Source organism: Hyperoodon ampullatus (assembly GCF_949752795.1).
Source record: "Hyperoodon ampullatus genome assembly, chromosome: 14".
Lineage (NCBI taxonomy): Eukaryota > Metazoa > Chordata > Mammalia > Artiodactyla > Ziphiidae > Hyperoodon > Hyperoodon ampullatus.
The window spans coordinates 22,957,890-22,974,512 of record NC_136927.1 but is presented as its reverse complement, the minus strand read 5'-3'; the positions used below and the strand labels follow the sequence as shown (position 1 = coordinate 22,974,512).

The following is a 16,623-nucleotide window of genomic DNA, read 5'->3' as shown; positions in this document are numbered from 1 at the left end:
CAGTGCAGCCAAAAAAAAAGGTCTTAAAACTCCTTTTTCCTGATCACTTTCCACCAACAAAATCTGGTGTTCTGAGAGTGACCGACAACCCACAAATGCTCTTAAAGCATCAGTTCCTAATCTCAAGACAAGTACTTGAAAACCCTGCTGAGAGGGGAGAGCATGTAAAGTACAGCATGGGGGCACCAAACGCTGGGCTGGGACTGAGAACTCTGTGCTCCCAGGAGAAGCAGGCAATAAACCAGAGGTAAAGGTCACAGATAACAATTTTACGACCTGACCCAATCCTCCCACCCATCTCAGTTCCTTCCTCTCAGAGGGAAGGGGAACTCTCAGCATATCCCTGTGATAACCAGCATTCTCTTTTCACAGAACTGCAGGACCATCCAATGGTGAGAAATCTGCAAACTCTGAACAACAAGGGTGAAAAGAATATCATAAAAATAAAAGTACTTAAAAAAGGAAAAGCTAAACAAATACAGATTATTGTTAAATGCTTTCTTAACGAGATAATCATGAGCTTTTCCATCAGGATCCACTTCCTCATCAATCTGGGGGGGGGCCCTGGGCAGCCATGTGCACACTGGGGCTCAGGGCCACGTTTCCCTCACCCCCTTGACAGGGCTCTGCCTCCAAAGGGGATGAAAGACAATCATGAGAAATAAAAGAAATGAAAAAGTAAAAGTCCGTTATTCCACATATGTTTGCAAAGACTATCCCTGAAGAAACACAAGAGCAGGGGCTGCCTGGGGTATGGGGCGGGGGGGTTGGGGGGGTGGGGGTCACTCTCCCCTCTTACACCTTGTTGCGTCTTTGTGCGCTGTGGGTCTATGTCATTACATCAACATGAGTATCTGAAAACAGCTGATCCCATCAGTCAGCTATCAGAAAGCAGAATGTTTTCATACATGCAGAAAAAACTACTCGGCTACATGGAATGCATTTGATTCTCTCATGTGGAAAGGTGTATCAGGCTAGCAGTGAGCTACCTTCGTAAAGCGACACGAGTGGGTAACAAAATCACTGTTTATCAGAGCTGTAGTGCCCAATTAGCCACTAACAAGGCTATTTAAATTTAAATACTAATTAAAATAAAATAAAAACCCCAGTTCCTCAGTCACACCAGCCTCATTTCTAGTCGTCAGTGTCCACATGTGGCCAGCGGCTCCTGTGCCGGACAGCACAGGACCTTACTATCACTGCAGAAAGTGCCACTGGTCAGCACTGTATTTGAATGTTCAACCTTCACGGTCCTAAACACACTGTTACAGAATAAGACATAATCAGGTTTAAAGCATTTCACAGCTGCTCCCTTCCCATCCGGCAGGCACAACAGAACTGCACCTCAGGATCTCTGAGCTCCAGAGTGGGAAAAGGATGCACTGAACACGTGGTCTGACTTTGTCCATTCCTCACCAAACCGAACCAAACCCTGACCTAATTAATGAGCTTAGCACATCTCGAGATGTTTTCAACAGGTGTGGCAACTTAGAGCACATTTGCAGGGATAATCGGTTTCATTCCATTTCTAGTAGGTCAGAGACGCTTTGTTATGAGCTGAAGACTGGGTTATGAGTGCCATTTAAACTCCACTCTTGGGACCTCCCTGGTGGTCCAGTGGCTAAGAGTCCCCGCTCCCAGTGCAGGGGACCCGGGTTCAATCCCTGGTCAGGGAACTAGATCCTGCGTGCCGAAACTAAGACCTGGCACAGCCAAGTAAATAAATATTTAATAAATAAACTCCACTCTCAAAAGAAGTTCTGGTGGATTTGGAGCCCACAGTTCCTCATGTGTACTCATCTGAGGAACGGCTGTCTGTCTACCTCTGCACCACCCACAACAAAGGATTTCAGTGTCATTTTCAACTTTTGACAAAACCCTCACTAAACTCTCTTTTTCCAAAACAATGGCAACTTGCTGACAGTCACAGCTCAGGTTTACCTTTGCCAGCCCACGCTGGTGTCAATATACTTGGGAGCAACACACACACATTGTTAAAAATTCTATAAGGCAGGCTTCCCTGGTGGCGCAGTGGTTGAAAGTCCGCCTGCCGATGCAGGGGACACGGGTTCGTGCCCCGGGCCAGGAAGATCCCACATGCCGCGGAGCGGCTGGGCCTGTGAGCCATGGCCGCTGAGCCTGCGCGTCTGGAGCCTGTGCTCCGCAACAGGAGAGGCCACAACAGTGAGAGGCCCACGTACCAAAAAAAAAAAATTCTATAAGGGAAACATCTTGCTGGCTTTTGTGAAATTTCACTGGTGACCTGAGACACGGAGGATGAACAGTGAAGAAAAACAGAATGGAAGCATCACTGAGCTGAAAGGGACCTAAGGGGTAGCGCACAGAATACACCAAACCAGCAGATGTGAAAGAAGGTACAACAGCAGAAGTGGCTCCGTGGAGGCCCACGAGGCAGCCAACCACACTGCAGAGCAGCGGGCCACTCTCCCCCGGCCAGAGGTCAGCTGCACAGATGCTCAGCCTCTCCTGCTCTCGTTTCAAAAACGGTATGTCCTTAGTAGAGGAAAATAAAGCAAAACGAACTTTCAGAAAAGAAAGCAAATCACCCTCAGGCAACCATTTCTAACATTTGGTGCTCGTCATTCTAGACCTTGAATGCTTTTTAAAAGTAAAGTAAAATCACAAAACTTTAGGGGGGAAGGAGAACATGGCACCTGGTTCATCCCTGAAATTTCAGATGAGGAAGAGGAGAGGCATCACCACTTTACCTCAGGCTCCTTCAAGGGCTGCAGCTCAAGCAGAAAAAAAAACAGGAAGCAGGATCAGAGACACTGGTAGAACGAGATGGTGACCCAGGAAAAGTTCGGACAAAAACAGTGATGACCGAAGGGGGAAAACAGAGAAGCAAGCAAGGAGGACAGAAGCAGCAGGAAGGTAAGGGGGGGAGACAGTTTTGAACAGGACTGAGTGGGCGTGGGGGCTCTCCCTGGGGGTGGGAGTGGGTGTGTGCCCAGCCAAAAGCACAGGGCCGAAGTCAACACTCTACCTGTGTCTGTGTTTGAGGCCATAAAGAGGGTTAGCGAGAGTCTGCACCGTGAGACGTCAGTACCCGAGGAACCAGAAGAGAAACGATGCACAAGAATGGGAGCCCCGCAGCGAGCTCTGTGAAAGCAGGAAGAGCCACACCAGGCATCACACAGCAAAGGCCTCAGTGAGAGCTTGGGAACTGACACGGCACAGGCTGGGGGCTCCACAGCTTGCCCTGCCCCTCACCCACCCAGGCCCCTGCGACCCAGTGCCTTCCCTCACAACCCACTTCAAGCCACAGTCCTCTAGCCGCTCAGGGGCCACCTGGCTTCTCCCCTTTCCCGTTTCTGCTGCCACTTTCCCAGGCCAGCTCCACACCACCTCTGAGCAAGGTGATTCTAACCACCCCCTCTCTGGTCTCCCAGACCACCAACCCCGCCGCAGCCACTCTCCAGGGCTCACATTTGAGGGACACAGACGTGTGGCCTCGGTCCACCTTTTCCGCTGCCCATCCATCCATCCACTCCGGACAAGCTCGACTGCCCGCCCTCCTCCGCATGCACCCTCCCAACACCCAAGCAGCAGAGAACCACCCATCTGTCCGCCAGGGAAGCCCAGACGCAGGTGGAGCAGCCTACCCAACACACTGCCACCCTGCCACCGTGCCCGTGGGCCTGGATGTGAGGGACACGGAGGTGCAGAGCCCCACGGAGCACGTCCAGATGCCTCCTCCCTTCTGTCCCCATGGTGTGCAGTCACCTCTTTTCAGGACGGCAAAACGGAGGCTCTGAAGGCGGGAAAGCCGTATGGTCCCTGGGCAGCAGGAGCCAAACCAGAGGCCCGGACTCACACTCCAGACCTGGGCGTTGTCCTCCTGGGACACATGACATCGTGGTGGCTGCCACCGTGTCAAGGCTGCTTCGGTATTTATGACACACAGAGCCACAAAAGTCAGAAGCTAGAGGGAACTTGATCTCAATGTCCCCCTCAGTCTGTGACAGATGAGGAAATAGGTTCAAAGACTGCCTGGTGCCACCAGCCAGGGAGTGGCAGGGCTCAAGACTCCGGAGGATGCTGTGACTTAACTAGGGGAGACGCAGAGGATGCAGTCACAGTCCATCACAGCACACAATCCCGTCCTGAGCCTTCCTCTGGAGCTTGCCGAACTTCTCTCCAAGCGATACATCAAAATCCCAGAGGGACGGAAGACCCGCCGAACTCAAGGGCATCAGAAATGTCCATCCCAGCAGGAGGGGACACACGGGCCTCCCTGACCAGCTCCACCCGCTCTAGACTAGAAGGGCATTCCTGGTGTCTTTGTGCCCACCCGCCCCAGCTCGGGGCACCTTCTGGCGCAGCAGAGAGCACAGCCCGGGAGGGGCGGCACACACCATGTGGTCCCAACACGGGCCCCTCAGGTCGCGGTCAGTCCAGACGGGAGGTGCGATGCCAAGGCTCCCAGAGGTGCTTCCGTGCCTCTCATAACACACACATCCGTGTCACGTGCTGAACAGCCAGCTGTGGCTCAGGGGACACCCTCCCTACCAGGGCCACGCAGAGGGGAAGACATCAAGCAAGCCAATTCCCAGTCAGAGTGTCACCCAACAGACAAATCCAAATGCCTCCCGTGGGCCCGCCGCTGCCCTGAGAGCTGCAGGCCTCCCACCAGGATCCCTCCTGGGCATTAGTCGCTCCATCTGTCTCTAGGGACCCTGTCCCGGGTCCCCCTCAGTGCCCTCCACATGCAGACCTGGGCCGGCCACCCTCCAAGACTTCTCGCTCCTCTCGCAAACGTTTGAGAAAAACACAACCACAATCCCTGTGTTCCTACTAAAACGTATGCCCTCCTCATCGAATACTGTGAAGGTTTCCTAAATGTTTCTGTAAGTAATTCTTGATCTCCCACCCAAACCACAGACCCCAGGAACGTCTTCTTCTCCCAGCATTTCACACGTGGTTCTTCAGTGGTAAGAACACCGCCGTTACTTGATGTGATAAACTGCACACCACCATCCAGGACAAAGCTGGTTTTCACATTTGTGACTCTGCTATCTGAAATCACCCCTCTGCTATCCTTGTATCTTTGTATCACCAAAACAAGACACAACGTACTATATGAAATGAAAATCCTGAAGTATGTATGGTTGGCAGGCACAAGACAATTCCAGACGCTCACGAGACATCATGGAAACAACACTACTGTTGACATTAAAAGTCAAGGAAGTATTTGAAAATTAGCTCAGCCTTCAAACCAAAACACAACTGTTACCTTACCTACTTGTCCATACTATCTATTCACATCTTTGACATGAAGCAAATGCCATCTGTACAACTCTGAACTGAATCATTCACCCAGAACCTCTGGTTTACGGGTATTTTCCTCTCTGTCCTGCACGGCTACATCATGGTCTCTGAAGTGGCCTGGGCCACAGGTCTCCTGACCTACTGTGCCCGGGGCGGGGGGGAGCTGTGTCACACAACAGGACCACGTGTCATGGTTGTCATGTCTTCCCCGTAAGTAGCATCACACAAGGAGTGAGGTGTGTACTGGACAGAGGTGGGAGAATGTCCTGGCTTCCCTCCTCTTCTCCCAACAAGGTCTGAGGGCTTTCACAGAGCTTGACGTCCCCGCCCAGGTGGGACACTGGGATGACAGTCGTCATGTACTGGATCAGACTGGGCACAAGAACCACAGAGTGCCAGCCTTGGTGGTTTCGAGAGGGTCAGATGTGTCCCCCTGCCCTCGGAGGGTACAGGAAGCAGGGACTTCTCCACCCAGCCGCCCAGGCCTGGCCCAAGTGCCTGGTGAGGGAGGACAAGAGTGACTGCAGTGCAGACTGTAGGTGAAGCCACACCAAGCCCGGGGCCTCCGAGAAGCAAGGGCTAAGCAGAGCCCGCCAGGGAGACAACTGCCCTGACTTCAGGCACTGTACCCCAGGACCCCAGTCATTCTGCACAGCAGACTCCTTCGCCCCTGAGTTAAGGGAAGTGCAGCTTCAGCCGCTGTCGCACCCGACCCACTTTGAAAGTAAGGAACCTGAAGTTCAGGCAGGTCGAGCACCTCTCCTCTGCCCCCAGCTGAACTGGCCACAGGGGCTCTGGGTGGGGAAACCGGGACTCCTGACTGCTGGCTCACCCTTCTTCCCTAAAGGACACCCTTCTCCCAAAGGTCGACTGCCTCAGGGTGAGGTACCTCATAAGATGTCTTTTAAAAACACCTAGGGGGCTTCCCTGGTGGCGCAGTGGTTGAGAGTCCGCCTGCCGAAGCAGGGGACGCGGGTTCGTTCCCCGCTCCCGGAGGATCCCACATGCCGTGGAGCGGCTGGGCCCGTGAGCCATGGCCGCTGGGCCTGTGCCTGCGGAGCCTGCGCTCTGCAGCGGGAGAGGCCACAACAGTGAGAGGCCCGTGTACCGCAAAAAAAAAAAAAAAAAAAAAAACACCTAGGGCTTCCCTGATGGCACAGTGGTTGAGAGTCCGCCTGCCAATGCAGGGGACACGGGTTCGTGCCCCCGTCCGGTAAGATCCCACATGCCGCGGAGCAGCTGGGCCCATGAGCCATGGCCGCTGAGCCCGCGCGTCCGGAGCCTGTGCTCCGCGGCGGGAAAGGCCGCAACAGTGAGAGGCCCGCGTACCGCAAAAAAAAAAAAAAAAACACCTAGAAGCTACAGGCAGGCCCCAGATTTTGAAAAATATACTTTCTGTACACTGATTCACTGATTCTTAAGCACAAGCACAGTAAAGCCAGGTGACGCCACCCGACTGTGGAGACGGTGCATCTTACGACTGGCTCCCCCGACTCTGTAGAACAAAGTTCCTGGGTGGGGGAGGGAAAGGGACGGCAATGGAAATGGAGGGTCTGACTCTGCCTCCACCTCAGGCATCCCCTCAGCCCAATTGTCCTGCCAGGGCAGCAGCTTGGGGCATTCCTGGGACCTCTACCCCCTACCTCCCGACAGGTGACCTCCTCCCACCCTGTCCACCTGTTCAGACTCAGCCTGCAGCTCCCCTGACCTCGCAGTCAGGCACATTTTCCCTAAGAGAAGCCTGTTAACCAGCCACGCAGGGCTTCACAGCATTATTTATTGCGGTGAGGCAGGCACTAGCATTATCCCCATTTATAGACCAAGAAATTGAGATGCACTAGTTTGCCCCGAATCACCCAGATTGTGAACTGGCGAAACAGGGAAGGGCATGAGGGCTGTTTCCCGGCCCGTGTTTCCAAAGACTGTGAATCCAGTCTCAAGTGTGTCCTCAGGCCACTCTGGGCACACGGTAGTGCCAGAGGAGCATTTATTTTGGCATCAAGCAGATCCACTGGTTTCTGATCTGCAGCTTACCTTCTGTCTAGTTGAGCACGCTGTTTGAACAACAAACCTTAGTGTCTGCACACATTTAAAAGCTAAGCAACAGAGATGCAAGATGCTTGGTGCACTGGCGCTAAACCATTGCTACCTTCCCTTTACCAACTCAAAAAGAATTTAATTCAGACGTACTACAAAAAAATTTATTTTTTACTGAAGTTGGCAAGAGTCTATTCTTATAAAAAAAAGAAAAGACATATTTGTGTGGAGAGAAGCCAAATGAGAACTTCCTTTCCTCCACAAGCCTTTTCCTCCCAAACCCACAGCAAAGTTCTCCATCCATTAAAATTGAAACTGGAAAGCGGTAAGTAATCAACCAAAGGAACCTCCCACAGCTGGACTGTGATTATTTCTCAAATATAATGGAAATTTTATTTTTCTGAAGTGAAAAAACTGTAAAATGCCAGTACTGTTCACTCCCTTACTGGTCCATGCTCATCACTCCAGGTGGAGAATTCCATGGCCTGTAAGACTAATAGCTCCTCCAAGAATCCTTTCCAAAGGTTACGGGCATGCTGTCACAACTGACCTTCTTTCTGCCTGTTAAGGGGGCTGTGAGGGAAGCAGAGGTTGCCCTGAGGCAGGAGGGGGGATGTCCTGGGCGTGGTGAGTGCATCCAAAGGAAGCTCAGGGCACATCCCAGAGGAGGCCTCACTAGAAAGCTCAAGGCCAGAAGCAGGCCGAGAAGTTCTGTGAAGCAGAGGAAACATGCTTTCGACTCCTCTCCTAAACGCCACCATTACAGTTTAGCTTTATTATTCACTTAAACAAACATCTGCTTGCTAAAATAGGAAAATGCATAAGCCACAAGAAGCACAAATTCTAACAACTCTCCATTTTACTAGTGGAAAGTGGATTGCTGCTCCAAGCCACACCTTGGGCAAGAACCAAGAACAGATCTGACACAAGGCTAACCCAGGAAACCTTCTCCATCCGAGCCACACTCAAGTATGCAAACGAAAGCAAACTTCTCCTCACCCGACTGCCAAAATTCTAACTGAAGTTTCAGCATCACTTCACCTCACATACAGGTAGCCATTTACAGGGGACAGAGCGCTTTCACGCCAGTGCCTCATTTCATTTTAGCAGCCACACGTGGAGAGAGTGGAGCAGTCAGTCCCTGCTGTTCCTCCTTTCACAGGTGAGGATGCCTCTCCAATGGAAAAGCAGGCTTGAGGTCAAGCAAGCAGACCAAGGTCAGAGGGCCAGAGGAATGGGGCTAAGAACTTGATTGGACACCAGAGCCAGGGCTTCTGAAGCCACAAACAAACCCTCGAAGGAACCACAGCAGCTCACACACGATAACTTACACATATCTGTAACTGGGAACGAAAACCTATTTTTTTACAAAACAAAGCCAATTAAACAAATTAACATTTTCCTAATTGATCAGCAACTTTCACACCAAAATAAGCTTCTATGAGCCAAGTTTTGACTTCTGAAACATACAGCATTACCTTATACGTACATCTTCAAGTAAGTATACTTACATCAAAAGTCTTTACCAAAAGACCAAGTAAGGCCATGATTTCAGAGGCCAGTCCTCCTCAGCTGAGAAGGAGGCAGAATCAGCAAGCTTAACTGCACACATTTGGCCCAGATCTCCAAAATGGGCCCTCCATTAGCGCCTGAGGTATTTCCTTCTTAAAATTATCAGGACCACGTAATAAATTTAAATTGCCATTTCCCAAGGAACTAAGTGACAGTTTTTTCATGCAAAACTCACTAGAAAATGGTGTTACATTTGCTACCTATAAAAATGCTGCAAACGTGGCCTGAAACAAAAGGGATGTTAAGAACAATTCACTTGGACTTCCCTGGTGGCGCTGTGGTTAAGAATCCGCCTGCCAATGCAGGGGACACGGGTTCCATCCCTGGTCCGGGAAGATCCCACATGCCGCAGAGCAACTAAGCCTGTGCACCACAACTACTGAGCATGCGCTCTGGAGACCGTGGGCCACAACTACTGAGCCTGCGTGCCACAACTACTGAAGACCGTGCATCTAGAGCCTGTGCTCCGCAACAAGAGAAGCCACCGCAATGAGAAGCCCACACACCACAACGAAAAGTAGCCCCCGCTCACCGCAACTAGAGAAAGCCCGCGCACAGCAAGGAAGACCTAACACAGCCAAAAATAAATAAACAAATTTATTTAAAAAAAAAAAAAGAACAATTCACTTGTACAATTAACAAAAAGCAGAATGCTAAAATATAAATAGACACAAGCAGAAAACAATGGGGAACTGGCAGATCGGGAACAAAAAAGCCGTAATATTCTCAACAACCTGAGAATACCACGACAAATACTGTAGACTGTTACTCATTTACATCACGCCACAGATGTTTTCACCACTCACTACACCAGGGGAGATGTTTTCATGGCACCCAAGGAAACCTTAGTTGAAACTCAAAGGCCACGTCTTGATGCCCTTAAAATTTTCAAGCCTAGCATACTTGAAGTGGAGGGTGATGAGCCCAAGTCAGACCCTTCGGATCTCTCATTTTCGGCTTATCAATCTTTCCCCAATTGAGTTTCAAAAGCCCATTTCTTTGTTGTATTTCCACACATCTGAGTCTGGGGAAGAGATACAGCACGTATTTTCTCAATCCATTTCTAAACTATTGTCTGCTGTTTAAAATAACCTACCATACAAATCATCAAGGAGCCTTTGGGGGGGAAAAACCAACCTTCAGAAATCTATTGTGTTTGCCCAAAGAAGGAATACTTACTGCCTCTTAACATAGTTTAAATACAGAAAGAAACAGTCTCTTTGGAGGAGAAAAGGGTCATGTCCCCCTGCAAAGTGCCACCTAAAGTGTGGGTGCTGGACAAATGTGGGAACAGGAGCTGGGTGGAGGCAGGGAGGCGGGGAGGGAAGGGTCCCTTCTCCACCCCCGGGGAGTGCAGGGAACACCCTGCAAGAGGCTGGGGTCCCCCGTACCTTTTCCGCGGGGCCCTGAGCTGCCCGCGCTGCTGCTCCCCCCGGCGCAGGACGAGTCCTTCCTGAGCCTCTTGCTCTGCGGCCTCACGCTGGACCTGAGGAAGTGGTGCTGGTCCTGGGGGCAGGCGGGCGGTGGGGACGGGGCCTGCGGGCCGCCCGAGGGGGCCTGGGGGCCGTCGCCGCCGTCCCGGGGGGTCTTGCCGTCCCTCTTTGTGCCACCGCTCTCCTCGGCCGCGTCCCCGCCGCCGGGCCCCTCTCCTTCCAGCGAGTCCTCATCGGCCGACCTCTTGCCCAGCCTCTTGAGCCCTTCCTCCCCGCCGCCGCCGTCTCCCAACTTCACTGTCATCCTGGCCGGGGAGGGGAAGAGGGGACCCCGGTGAGGCGCGCGGCCCGCAGCCTGCGAGAAGTTTAGCCGCACCGATCCCCTCTCAACATGGCCGCCGTTGTTTGTTCCAGATCCCCTCCCGCGGCCCGCCCGCCCCAGCCCGGCCAGCCGGGCCTGAGCCGCCGCCCGCCCGACCCCGGCCCGGACCCCCGCGCGCCCGCCCGCCCGACGTCCAGGAAACGGCGGCTGGCGGCGAGGAGGCGGCGGGGCGGCAGCTGGGCGGCCGCACCCGGACGGCCCTGCCCGTGCGGCGCCCCGGCCCGGGGTCGGAAAGGGGGCATGTGGCCCGGGCCGGGGTCCCGGGGTCCCGGAGCAACCTACCCAGCGGGCCCACGGCTCATGGCCTGCGCGCTGGGCAGCCCGCGCGCCGGCCTCGCTCCCAGCGCTGCCTGGGCCGGCCTGGCCTCCGCGCCCGCGTCCCCCGACCCCACCCCTCCCCGCCCCCCAAAACGCGCAGGACTCCGGGCCCGCGCACCTGCCCCGCAAGCCTGCCCCCAAAGTTAGCCCCGGAGCGGGGTCGAGGGGCCCGGATCGACCCCGGCAGGGGAGAGGCGCGGGCTCGCCTGCGTGCTGCACAGGGAACTCCATGGTGGCCCGCGGCTGCCGGTCCGCCTGCTTATTTTAAAACAGACATAAAGAATAATAAGCTCGGGGTTTCTGGGAATCTTGCTTCGGAGGGTGGGATATGTGTGCTGCTGCGGGGATTTACGAATTGAAAATGCTTTTGCAACAAAGGAGCCTGTTGCATGGAACAGGTTGGAGCCACCTATGAAAGTGACAGCACACTTATGTCCAGGTAAGAATGGATAGAAGAGAATTGTGTTAAAACTCTCGGTAACCATGAATAAAAATCTCGCATTAACTTTGTTACCCTCTGTTGTGAGCAATGTCAACAACAAAATGTGACAACTCTAAAATGTGGACCAAAAAGCAGATCCACTCAGTTTATGCAGGGAATCAGACACTATCAACATTGTAAACCCAGAAATAGTCAGTAATGTGTACATGCGATGAAGCAAGAAAGATCAACAGGTGTTGATACTATGCCCAAACTCTGTTTGACATGCTCAACACGACTGCTGAGAATGGGAACATTTTCATTTAAAAGGAAAATGAGAGCAAAACATCAAGGCCAACAATGAAATACGTTAACAGGAGTAAGGACCTTTCATAGAAAGATTTGGAAATGATTAAAATCATAACAATACCTGCTACTGCTCTTAAGTATTATGCCTCAAAACTATCTGTTACAGCATTCATCTGTTGAAATTGATGTCATAAATCATCTGAATTCATACCAGTTAAAAAAAAAAAACCTGCCAAAGAATAGAACTATACAAGACAGATACTACCCAAACTTAAAGGACTTCATGACATAGAACATCTCACTATTCACTTATCTTATCCATTTCTACTTAAGAAACCTGAAAATATCCTAAAGGGCCTTCCTCTGGGTTATAGTGTGGAAAACCCTATTCCCAGGGACCTATCATCCCAAAGCTACCCACATAACCCAGGACCTGGGCAAAGGTTACATCAGCTACAACAGAATAAACTTGCCCGTTCGCCAGGTTGAATATTGGAAGACACTAAACTGAATACAAAAGGACGTTGCTTTTCAGAATTAAAAGGATATTAACACATTTCAGAGTTTTCCCTGAAGGGAAAAGGAAAACATGGAGATGGAATCCTTTTACCGAATACCTCCAACCTTACTTCCTGACCCTGCACAGAGGTGGAATCACCTCAAACCCAATCCCGGCTGGACAGCATTTGCCACATTTCGGGAAAGGAAAAGCAAAACCTTCCCTCTCCGGCGGATTTCTGGCTGCACACAAAGAGCGCTGTCAACGCAACACTTCTGAGTCCGGGCTCCCGCGAGCCGCCCCGACAAAGCACCGCGTAGTAACCACCGCCGCCAGGGCTTAGGCCACTTCTCCCTCAGCCCCGCACCGGCTGGGAGCCGGGCCTCGCCGTGACAGCCGGTCGGGGCGGCCCACCCCACCCGAGCCCCAGCCTCCCGTCACCTTTTTCATCAAAGCCTCGCAGCAGCCTGGCTTCCCGGGCCCCCCGGGGTCCTGTCGGGCAGCCCCGGCCCCCGAGCGCCGGCTGCTGAGAGGTCGCAACGCCGGCGTGGTCCTCCCGCCTTGGAAGCAGTTGCCGAGCGGCCCTCGCCCCGGCACGTCCCCTCCGCTGCCGGCGTGCGGCTGACGGGGCTGCGGGCGCCGGTGCTGCGGCCGCTCAGCCTCCCAGAGGCCCGGCCCGCGGCGCACAGGAGCAGTTCCGGTTACGGCGGCCGGCGAAGTCCGCGGGGCCGACGCGCGGGGCGGGGCCGGGGCGGCGGGAGCGCGGGCCGGGGCGGGGCGACGCGCGCGGGACCGAGCACGCCGAGGTTTCCAGCGGGCGCGCCCCCTCAGGGGCGCTCCCATTGGTCGGCGGCGGGAGCGCGCGCTTGCACGCACGGACGCTGGGCGGGGGCGGAGGGCGGGCCCGCAAAGCTGGTAATGTTGTGACGCCAGTCTCGCGGCAGTGCGGACTGGTACGTCTCTCCGGATTGGTGAATCGACAGCCAATAGAATGAGAGCCTAGGCTGTGATTGGCCCGGGCCGTGTTGACGGATGCGTGAGAAGAAAACGCCGCCTGAGCTCTGAGTCTTGAATCCGGCGCGAACCGGGGTTTAATGAAAAAGTGTAAAAGTGTAACTGAGGCAGATAAACACACCCTTTATTGAATTGAGTGCATGCTTTTAAAGTTCCTTAGCGTTGCGGCTGTTGCTGGGCACTTAGGTTGTTTTTCTTCGTTTCGGCGATAAAGGAGTGTTTTAAATTCTAGTGTTTATGGCCCCTGATAAGAGCGATGGTGTTTAAGGGTACAAACTTGTAAAGAGTAGTATCTAATGCACAGTATAATGGATAGACAGTAATATTGTACTATATGTAATGTGATAAATATCTCTACATGCTAATCATATAATATACAAATGTATCAAAGCAACGTTCTGTATACCTTAAACGTACGCAATGTTAAATGTCAAATTTATTCAATAAAATTCTAGTGTTTATGAAAATGGGTTTTTTAAAAATAGAATTTTCCTTGTATGTGTGTGATCCAGCGCCTAGCTCCTCCGATTAGGTAGTACCTACATTTTCCTATTATTTTTTTCTTTGTTTAACAATGTGGACCTTTTTGCTGCTTTTTGCTATAGTAAGTTTTTTAAATGAATGACATTACTTTTTTTTTTCCCCAAAATTAGTTTAACCCACCAGACCGTTAGGCCAGGGCAGCACGTTGCTAATGCCTTAGGGAATGCAGTCTGCCGCCAGGGTTAGAAACCAGGTTAGTTTCTAACCGGATGAACTTGTATCGTTGGCTACTATTTTTCTCTCCAATGGCGTCCCTAAGGCCCCCAAAGCACTGAGGGCATGTCATAAGTTAACAGCTTCAAGGAACCATATTGAATCCACTGGCTGTACTCATAAATTCTCTTGAACGACACCCTCCTCGAGACAAAGCAGACATAGCAGAGTCTAGCAAACCTTTTAGGGTCCAAAAGACCCAGCAATAAGATTGACCAGAGAGGAAAGAATCTTAAAGATGGCGTTCCGTCTCTTTCCCAGTCTCTCTGCTGCCTTCCTACCTAACTGACCTACGCGGTTGGAAACGTAACTACAGGAGCGGGTCCCCAACCGGCCGTGTATTCCTATCACATCTAGAAGAATTTGTCAGCTTCCCTTCTCTGCGCAGAAAGGCATATCGTGGCCTCTTGGCCCCCATTTACGAGCTAGCGTTTTTAAGCCTAGACAGCGGCTGCGAAAGGGGTAAATCGCCCTGCAGCACCGCGGAGCTCGCCACCCGCTGGAGGAACCCTGCCCTCGGCTCCGCACGAACATTCCCGATCGTCTTCGGCTCTTTCCGGCCTCTCGTGGAGTTTCGGGCGGCCTCGGCGTCCGCTAGCTCAGCTTCAGCTGTATCCGCCTTGGGCTCGCAGCCGTTGTCCCGGCAACGCGCGGCGGCGCTGAGGCCCAGCCAAGGTGAGTGCGGTCCCCGGCCCCGGGCCCAGGAGCAGAGGGTCTGGGTGCCGGGAGCCGGGGAGGAGGGCGACGACGAGGCGGGGCCGGGGAGGGGCTCGGGAGGCCTGGGCGGCTCGCGGTGTCGGGCGGTTCCGGGGGCCCGGAGCCTGGGCCCGGGGGGAGGGCGACGCCGAGGTGCGCGGGACTCCCTTCGCGCTCCCTCCCGGATCATTTTCGTCCAGAAATCCTGCTTGGGCCGAGCGCCCGAGCGCGTGGCTGGTCAGGCTGAAGCTTGGGGGTGCGGGGCGGGCGTCCGAACGGTCAGCGCGAGACAAGGGCCACCTCCGGCGCAGACAGGTCTGACTGAGAGCCGCGTGGCTGCTTGAGGCCCGGGGGAGCTGACCCGGTGACGAGGAGGCGGCGCCGGAGGCGCTCGCGGTAACACTGGGCCTGGGAGGGAATCAGAAAACCACCTTTCTGCGCTGTCAGTACTGCGGCCCGGGGAACCGCACGCATGGTCCAAACCAGAGATGGCGTTCCTTCTTGTCCATGGGATGAAGCTATGACCCTGCACTGCTGAGGCCCCGGGGGCTGTGGTGGGGGCGGTGGTGAGGCTTTTCGGGGTGGCGCCTAGTGCCTGTCCCCACACCTCTCCACTCTGCCGCCATTGCCTCTAAGTCCTCTGGTTCCCTCCCGCAGCATCTCCAAGCAGTAATGCAACTGAAGTTATCCTTAGTACCACGAGCCGCTCAGTTGAAAGACCTTAACATTTTCTTTCCCAGAAGGTGGTTTAACGGAGGCGTAAAGACCTTGCACCGCTGGAGGTGAGAGAATCAAATCGGTGAGAATAAATGGAATTCTTTTCTTTTCCCCCAAATTTATATATTGTCAAATCGCCTTACGTTCTAGAGACCCTGAGGGGTTTTTTTTGGTTTTTTTTTTTGCAGTGCGCGGGCCTCTCACTGTTGTGGCCTCTCCCGTTGCGGAGCACAGGCTCCGGACGCGCAGGCTCAGCGGCCATGGCTCACGAGCCCAGCCACTCCTTGGCATGTGGGATCTTCCCGGACCGGGGCACGAACCCGTGTCCCCTGCATCGGCAGGCGGACTCTCAACCACTGCGCCACCAGGGAAGCCCTAACCCCCTTTTTACAACTGTTCCAGGGCTGGGGATGCTCTGATGGCACCTCACCCTGTGGGGCAGATAATCTGGTAGGGAGTGGAGGATGGTCAGTCAAACACATTTACAGTAAACTCTGAATGCAGCAGTGGAGAAATACAGGGTTCTATGAGGACTCTGGGCAGAAGCACTGGACAACCTAGAAATCAAGTCCAAGAGCTCAATGGTGGAAAAGAGGCTTCTTGAGTACCCAAAGCAGGGATGTCAGGGAGAGAGCTTCTGGGAAAGCCCCAGGCAGGAAGAAAGTAATTTAAAGATCTTTCAGCATACTTGCTTATTACAAAGTTATGTTTGAAATAAAAGATAGAGGAAATCAGGTTTAACTTTTTCAAGTGCTATTATAATTCTTTCTCTATCATTACAACAAAATTAATATGTTACTCATTTTTCCAAGGCATATTTTCAGCAAGTAAACTTGTTAAACATGAATAAGAATTTCCTATAGCCCAGAATTTAGACCCTTGATTGGATGCAACATATTAAAATTCACTTTAAAAGGTTTCCTTGGGCTTCCCTGGTGGCGCAGTGGTTGAGAGACCGCCTGCCGATGCAGGGGACACGGGTTCGTGCCCCGGTCCGGGAAGATCCCACATGCCAAGGAGCAGCTGGGCCCGTGAGCCATGGCCGCTGAGCCTGTGCATCCGGAGCCTGTGCTCCAAAACGGGAGAGGCCACAACAGTGAGAGGCCCGCGTACCGCAAAAAAAAAAAAGGTTTCCTTGCTGCATTAGACTGCCCAGTTTTTAACCTGGTGTGTCTCG

The 16,623-nt window shown here is 53.0% G+C and overlaps 1 protein-coding gene across 1 annotated transcript in view; it reads right to left on the bottom strand.

Moving 5' to 3' along the window:
- Positions 1-10,641, bottom strand: part of CRAMP1 (cramped chromatin regulator homolog 1) — a gene marked incomplete at its 3' end in the record, with an annotated part of 56,041 nt that extends 45,400 nt beyond the window's left edge. Inside the window, exon 1 of the mRNA XM_079720008.1 lies at positions 10,293-10,641. Within this exon, the coding sequence (XP_079576134.1) occupies positions 10,293-10,638 (346 nt within the window). The 5' untranslated portion in view covers positions 10,639-10,641. The remainder of the gene's footprint in view (positions 1-10,292) is intronic.
- Positions 10,642-16,623: the final 5,982 nt, after the last annotated feature.